Here is an 8,608-nt window from a genome sequence, read left to right on the forward strand (position 1 = left end):
AATCAGAAGCACACAAGAATATTGCTTGGGGGTTAGATCAATCAGAGGCACACAGGAATATAGTTTAGGGGGGTGAGATTAATCAGAAGTACATAGGAATATGACTTGGGGGTTAGATTAATCAGAAGCACACCAGAATATGGCTTGGGGGGGTTAGATTAATCAGAAGCACACAGGAATATGGCTTGGGGGGTTAGATTAATCTGAAGCACACAAGAATATGGCTTGGGGGGTTAGATTAATCTGAAGCACACGGGAATATGGCTTGGGGGGTTAGATCAATCAGAAGCACACAAGAATATGGCTTGGGGGGGTTAGATTAATCAGAAGCACACAGGAATATGGCCTGGGGGGTTAGATTAATCTGAAGCACACAAGAATATGGCTTGGGGGGGTTAGATTAATCAGAAGCACACAAGAATATGGCTTGGGGGGGTTAGATTAATCAGAAGCACACAAGAATATGGCTTGGGGGGGTTAGATTAATCAGAAGCACACAGGAATATGGCCTGGGGGTTAGATTAATCTGAAGCACACAAGAATATGGCTTGAGGGGTTAGATTAATCAGAAGCACACAGGAATATGGCTTGGGGGGTTAGATTAATCAGAAGCATGCAAGAATATGGCTTGGGGGTTAAATTAATCATAAGCACACAAGAATATGGCTTGGGGGGGTTAGATTAATTAGAAGCACACAGGAATACGGCTTGGGGGGGTAGATTAATCTGAAGCAGACAGGAATATGGCTTGGGGTTAGATTAATCAGAAGCACACAGGAATATGGCGTGGGGGATAGATTAATCAGAAGCACACAAGAATATGGCTTGGGGTTTAGATTAATCAGAAGCACACAAGAATATGGCTTGGGGTTAGATTAATCAGAAGCACACAGGAATATGGCGTGGGGGATAGATTAATCAGAAGCACACAGGAATACGGCTTGGGGGGGTAGATTAATCTGAAGCAGACAGGAATATGACTTGGGGGGGTTAGATTAATCAGAAGCACACAAGAATATGGCGTGGGGGATAGATTAATCAGAAGCACACAAGAATATGGCTTGGGGTTTAGATTAATCAGAAGCACACAAGAATATGGCTTGGGGTTAGATTAATCAGAAGCACACAGGAATATGGCGTGGGGGATAGATTAATCAGAAGCACACAAGAATATGGCTTGGGGTTAGATTAATCAGAAGCACACAGGAATATGGCGTGGGGGATAGATTAATCAGAAGCACAAAGGAATATGGCTTGGGGGTTTAGATTAATCAGAAGCACACAAGAATATGGCTTGGGGGTTTAGATTAATCAGAAGCACACAAGAATATGGCTTGGGGGTTTAGATTAATCAGAAGCACACAAGAATATGGCACACACAGGATATATAAAAATAGCTCTTGGTATCTTTGTTGAAGGAGCAGCAATGCACTACTGGGATCTAGCTGAACACATCAAGTGAGCTAATAAAAAGAGGCATATATGTGCAGCCACCTATCAGCAGCTAGCCCCTGAGCCTACCTAGGTATTCTTTTCAACAAAGGATTTCAAAAGAACAAAGCAAATTCGATTATGAGTAAATTGGAAAGTTGTTCAGAATTGCACGTTCTATCTAAATCATGAAAATGTAGTTTCTCCAACATAGGTGTGTCCGGTCCACGGCGTCATCCTTACTTGTGGGGATATTCTCTTCCCCAACAGGAAATGGCAAAGAGCCCAGCAAAGCTGGTCACATGATCCCTCCTAGGCTCCGCCTACCCCAGTCATTCTCTTTGCCGTTGTACAGGCAACATCTCCACGGAGATGGCTTAGAGTTTTTTAGTGTTTAACTGTAGTTTTTATTATTCAATCAAGAGTTTGTTATTTTAAAATAGTGCTGGTATGTACTATTTACTCAGAAACAGAAAAGAGATGAAGATTTCTGTTTGTATGAGGAAAATGATTTTAGCAACCGTTACTAAAATCCATGGCTGTTCCACACAGGACTGTTGAGAGGAATTAACTTCAGTTGGGGGAACAGTGAGCAGTCTCTTGCTGCTTGAGGTATGACACATTCTAACAAGACGATGTAATGCTGGAAGCTGTCATTTTCCCTATGGGATCCGGTAAGCCATGTTTATTAAGATTGTAAATAAGGGCTTCACAAGGGCTTATTAAGACTGTAGACTTTTTCTGGGCTAAATCGATTCATTATTAACACATATTTAGCCTTGAGGAATCATTTAATCTGGGTATTTTGATAAGTTTATATCGGCAGGCACTTTTTTAGACACCTTTCTCTTTAGGGGCTTTCACAAATCATAGGCAGAGCCTCATTTTCGCGCCGGTGTTGCGCACTTGTTTTTGAGAGGCATGACATGCAGTCGCATGTGTGAGGAGCTCTGATACATAGAAAAGACTTTCTGAAGGCGTCATTTGGTATCGTATTCCCCTTTGGGCTTGGTTGGGTCTCAGCAAAGCAGACACCAGGGACTGTAAAGGGGTTAAAGTTAAAAACGGCTCCGGTTCCGTTATTTTAAGGGTTAAAGCTTCCAAATTTGGGGTGCAATACTTTTAAGGCTTTAAGACACTGTGGTGAAATTTTGGTGAATTTTGAGCAATTCCTTCATATTTTTTCGCAATTGCAGTAATAAAGTGTGTTCAGTTTAAAATTTAAAGTGACAGTAACGGTTTTATTTTAAAACGTTTTTTGTACTTTGTTATCAAGTTTATGCCTGTTTAACATGTCTGAACTACCAGATAGACTGTGTTCTGAATGTGGGGAAGCCAGAGTTCCTTCTCATTTAAATAAATGTGATTTATGTGACAATGACAATGATGCCCAAGATGATTCCTCAAGTGAGGGGAGTAAGCATGGTACTGCATCATTCCCTCCTTCGTCTACACGAGTCTTGCCCACTCAGGAGGCCCCTAGTACATCTAGTGCGCCAATACTCCTTACTATGCAACAATTAACGGCTGTAATGGATAATTCTGTCAAAAACATTTTAGCCAAAATGCACACTTATCAGCGTAAGCGCGACTGCTCTGTTTTAGATACTGAAGAGCATGACGACGCTGATATTAATGGTTCTGAAGGGCCCCTAAACCAGTCTGATGGGGCCAGGGAGGTTTTGTCTGAGGGAGAAATTACTGATTCAGGGAACATTTCTCAACAAGCTGAACCTGATGTGATTACGTTTAAATTTAAGTTGGAACATCTCCGCATTCTGCTTAAGGAGGTATTATCCACTCTGGATGATTGTGACAAGTTGGTCATCCCAGAGAAACTATGTAAAATGGACAAGTTCCTAGAGGTCCCGGGGCTCCCAGAAGCTTTTCCTATACCCAAGCGGGTGGCGGACATTGTAAATAAAGAATGGGAAAGGCCCGGTATTCCTTTCGTCCCTCCCCCCATATTTAAAAAATTGTTTCCTATGGTCGACCCCAGAAAGGACTTATAGCAGACAGTCCCCAAGGTCGAGGGAGCGGTTTCCACTTTAAACAAACGCACCACTATACCCATAGAAGATAGTTGTGCTTTCAAAGATCCTATGGATAAAAAATTAGAAGGTTTACTTAAAAAGATGTTTGTTCAGCAGGGTTACCTTCTACAACCAATTTCATGCATTGTCCCTGTCACTACAGCCGCGTGTTTCTGGTTCGATGAGCTGGTAAAGGCGGTCGATAGTGATTCTCCTCCTTATGAGGAGATTATGGACAGAATCAATGCTCTCAAATTGGCTAATTCTTTCACCCTAGACGCCACTTTGCAATTGGCTAGGTTAGCGGCTAAGAATTCTGGGTTTGCTATTGTGGCGCGCAGAGCGCTTTGGTTGAAATCTTGGTCAGCTGATGCGTCTTCCAAGAACAAGCTACTTAACATTCCTTTCAAGGGGAAAACGCTGTTTGGCCCTGACTTGAAAGAGATTATCTCTGATATCACTGGGGGTAAGGGCCATGCCCTTCCTCAGGATCGGCCTTTCAAGGCCAAAAATAAACCTAATTTTCGTCCCTTTCGTAGAAACGGACCAGCCCAAAGTGCTACGTCCTCTAAGCAAGAGGGTAATACTTCTCAAGCCAAGCCAGCTTGGAGACCAATGCAAGGCTGGAACAAGGGAAAGCAGGCCAAGAAACCTGCCGCTGCTACCAAGACAGCATGAAATATTGGCCCCCGATCCGGGACCGGATCTGGTGGGGGGCAGACTCTCTCTCTTCGCTCGGGCTTGGGCAAGAGATGTTCTGGATCCTTGGGCGCTAGAAATAGTCTCCCAAGGTTATCTTCTGGAATTCAAGGGGCTTCCCCCAAGGGGGAGGTTCCACAGGTCTCAGTTGTCTTCAGACCACATAAAAAGACAGGCATTCTTACGTTGTGTAGAAGACCTGTTAAAAATGGGAGTGATTCATCCTGTTCCATTAGGAGAACAAGGGATGGGGTTCTACTCCAATCTGTTCATAGTTCCCAAAAAAGAGGGAACGTTCAGACCAATCTTAGATCTCAAGATCTTAAACAAGTTTCTCAAGGTTCCATCGTTCAAAATGGAAACCATTCGAACAATTCTTCCTTCCATCCAGGAAGGTCAATTCATGACCACGGTGGATTTAAAGGATGCGTATCTACATATTCCTATCCACAAGGAACATCATCGGTTCCTAAGGTTCGCATTCCTGGACAAGCATTACCAGTTCGTGGCGCTTCCTTTCGGATTAGCCACTGCTCCAAGGATTTTCACAAAGGTACTAGGGTCCCTTCTAGCTGTGCTAAGACCAAGGGGCATTGCTGTAGTACCTTACTTGGACGACATTCTGATTCAAGCGTCGTCCCTTCCTCAAGCAAAGGCTCACACGGACATTGTCCTGGCCTTTCTCAGATCTCACGGATGGAAAGTGAACGTGGAAAAGAGTTCTCTATCTCCGTCAACAAGGGTTCCCTTCTTGGGGACAATAATAGACTCCTTAGAAATGAGGATTTTTCTGACAGAGGCCAGAAAAACAAAACTTCTAGACTCTTGTCGGATACTTCATTCCGTTCCTCTTCCTTCCATAGCGCAGTGCATGGAAGTGATAGGTTTAATGGTAGCGGCAATGGACATAGTTCCTTTTGCGCGCATTCATCTAAGACCATTACAACTGTGCATGCTCAGTCAGTGGAATGGGGACTATACAAACTTGTCTCCGAGGATACAAGTAAATCAGAGGACCAGAGACTCACTCCGTTGGTGGCTGTCCCTGGACAACCTGTCACAAGGGATGACCTTCCGCAGACCAGAGTGGGTCATTGTCACGACCGACGCCAGTCTGATGGGCTGGGGCGCGGTCTGGGGATCCCTGAAAGCTCAGGGTCTTTGGTCTCGGGAAGAATCTCTTCTACCGATAAATATTCTGGAACTGAGAGCGATATTCAATGCTCTCAAGGCTTGGCCTCAGCTAGCGAGGGCCAAGTTCATACGGTTTCAATCAGACAACATGACAACTGTTGCGTACATCAACCATCAGGGGGGAACAAGGAGTTCCCTGGCGATGGAAGAAGTGACCAAGATCATTCTATGGGCGGAGTCTCACTCCTGCCACCTGTCTGCTATCCACATCCCAGGAGTGGAAAATTGGGAAGCGGATTTTCTGAGTCGTCAGACATTGCATCCGGGGGAGTGGGAACTCCATCCGGAAATCTTTGCCCAAGTCACTCAACTGTGGGGCATTCCAGACATGGATCTGATGGCCTCTCGTCAGAACTTCAAAGTTCCTTGCTACGGGTCCAGATCCAGGGATCCCAAGGCGGCTCTAGTGGATGCACTAGTAGCACCTTGGACCTTCAAACTAGCTTATGTATTCCCGCCGTTTCCTCTCATCCCCAGGCTGGTAGCCAGGATCAATCAGGAAAGGGCGTCGGTGATCTTGATAGCTCCTGCGTGGCCACGCAGGACTTGGTATGCAGATCTGGTGAATATGTCATCGGCTCCACCATGGAAGCTACCTTTGAGACGAGACCTTCTTGTTCAAGGTCCGTTCGAACATCCGAATCTGGTCTCACTCCAGCTGACTGCTTGGAGATTGAACGCTTGATCTTATCGAAGCGAGGGTTCTCAGATTCTGTTATCGATACTCTTGTTCAGGCCAGAAAGCCTGTAACTAGAAAGATTTACCACAAAATTTGGAAAAAATATATCTGTTGGTGTGAATCTAAAGGATTCCCTTGGGACAAGGTTAAGATTCCTAAGATTCTATCCTTCCTTCAAGAAGGATTGGAAAAAGTATTATCTGCAAGTTCCCTGACGGGACAGATTTCTGCCTTGTCTGTGTTACTTCACAAAAAGCTGGCAGCTGTGCCAGATGTTCAAGCCTTTGTTCAGGCTCTGGTTAGAATCAAGCCTGTTTACAAACCTTTGACTCCTCCTTGGAGTCTCAACTTAGTTCTTTCAGTTCTTCAGGGGGTTCCGTTTGAACCCTTACATTCCGTTGATATTAAGTTATTATCTTGGAAAGTTTTGTTTTTGGTTGCAATTTCTTCTGCTAGAAGAGTTTCAGAATTATCTGCTCTGCAGTGTTCTCCTCCTTATCTGGTGTTCCATGCAGATAAGGTGGTTTTACGTACTAAACCTGGTTTTCTTCCAAAAGTTGTTTCTAACAAAAACATTAACCAGGAGATTATCGTACCTTCTCTGTGTCCGAAACCAGTTTCGAAGAAGGAACGTTTGTTGCACAATTTGGATGTTGTTCGCGCTCTAAAATTCTATTTAGATGCTACAAAGGATTTTAGACAAACATCTTCCTTGTTTGTTGTTTATTCCGGTAAAAGGAGAGGTCAAAAAGCAACTTCTACCTCTCTCTCTTTTTGGATTAAAAGCATCATCAGATTGGCTTACGAGACTGCCGGACGGCAGCCTCCCGAAAGAATCACAGCTCATTCCACTAGGGCTGTGGCTTCCACATGGGCCTTCAAGAACGAGGCTTCTGTTGATCAGATATGTAGGGCAGCGACTTGGTCTTCACTGCACACTTTTACCAAATTTTACAAGTTTGATACTTTTGCTTCTTCTGAGGCTATTTTTGGGAGAAAGGTTTTGCAAGCCGTGGTGCCTTCCATCTAGGTGACCTGATTTGCTCCCTCCCATCATCCGTGTCCTAAAGCTTTGGTATTGGTTCCCACAAGTAAGGATGACGCCGTGGACCGGACACACCTATGTTGGAGAAAACAGAATTTATGTTTACCTGATAAATTACTTTCTCCAACGGTGTGTCCGGTCCACGGCCCGCCCTGGTTTTTTAATCAGGTCTGATAATTTATTTTCTTTAACTACAGTCACCACGGTTTCATATGGTTTCTCCTATGCAAATATTCCTCCTTAACGTCGGTCGAATGACTGGGGTAGGCGGAGCCTAGGAGGGATCATGTGACCAGCTTTGCTGGGCTCTTTGCCATTTCCTGTTGGGGAAGAGAATATCCCCACAAGTAAGGATGACGCCGTGGACCGGACACACCGTTGGAGAAAGTAATTTATCAGGTAAACATAAATTCTGTTTTTAACTTTAATGTCGCTTTAAAGCAAAATGCAGCAAAATGCACATTACAATGAGATTGTGATCGACAACATTCTCACACAGGAATGCCATTGGTAACATCATCTCAGCAAGATGTCAATTATCAACATTCAGGTGCTATGTGATCTCTGTCCCACAAAAAATCAGCCAATACTAATCATATATAAAGCAGATACTTTTACTGTATAGTGTTGTCAATGACAGTTACTTACCTGCATATTCTGGGTCCACATGAGGAGGATAGAACCCAAATTTGATGAAAATGGGAATGGGAACTCCAAACTTAAACCACTCAACTACATATGGAGGAGGCTGTCCGGTGAGGGGGTGTATCACATCGCACCCCAAGATTACACTCTCCCCAGCACGTGCCGTCACAAACTGAGGTTCCTCGCGAGAGCCGCCAACACCTGAAAAACAAGATGTCTCTGTGAGCAAATGTATCCATCCTCCTGTTCTCAAGCTTCAGAATAACAAGGCACAAAGCAAATTATTAAATACAATAGAATAATATATATGAGACATTATATAATCTTACACAGAACAATACGATTTAAGAGTATTAATGTTTGTAAAATAAAAATAAGGCATGTGTTTATTTAAACAAATAAAATATATCACTTGTGCAACCTTTAAAAACTAGAAAACTGTGCAGAAAGTAGTAAATAAAATCCCTGCCTCCTAAAAGACCCAAACATGCAATAAATATGGTTAGGTCATAACATTATACTTCTAACCTCAATCCCAAGCAAGAGAAAGCAAAAACAATTTCAAAAGGATCTGGAAATAAATCATTATCTTAGCAAAAAAAAAAATAAAGTCAACCGCTCTAAGAATCAGGTTCCTAATTCTGAAACAGAAACTTTTTTTTAATCTACATTCTGTTTTCTTGTTTAAATGCACAGAATTTATAAAGTGGCCCTGACACACAGGTTTTTTTATATAGCCCTGTTGCATATTAAAGGGCTCATTCATGGCTTAAAGTGACCTCTAAATTGCACCTGCTATGAGAGGAAATGCTGGTCCCATGTATTCTCTTGCTTCATCTACAGTAGTCCAAATGTAAACTTACAGCTGGTCTGATAGCTCA

General features: G+C 43.3%; 1 protein-coding gene across 1 annotated transcript in view; it reads right to left on the reverse strand.

Moving 5' to 3' along the window:
- The window catches only part of LOC128639024 (protein turtle homolog B-like), a 135,493-nt gene that overhangs the window by 125,218 nt on the left and 1,667 nt on the right, over positions 1–8,608 (reverse strand). Inside the window, exon 2 of the mRNA XM_053691164.1 lies at positions 7,731–7,928. Within this exon, the coding sequence (XP_053547139.1) occupies positions 7,731–7,928 (198 nt within the window). The remainder of the gene's footprint in view (positions 1–7,730; positions 7,929–8,608) is intronic.

This window comes from Bombina bombina, chromosome 8, assembly GCF_027579735.1.
Source record: "Bombina bombina isolate aBomBom1 chromosome 8, aBomBom1.pri, whole genome shotgun sequence".
Lineage (NCBI taxonomy): Eukaryota > Metazoa > Chordata > Amphibia > Anura > Bombinatoridae > Bombina > Bombina bombina.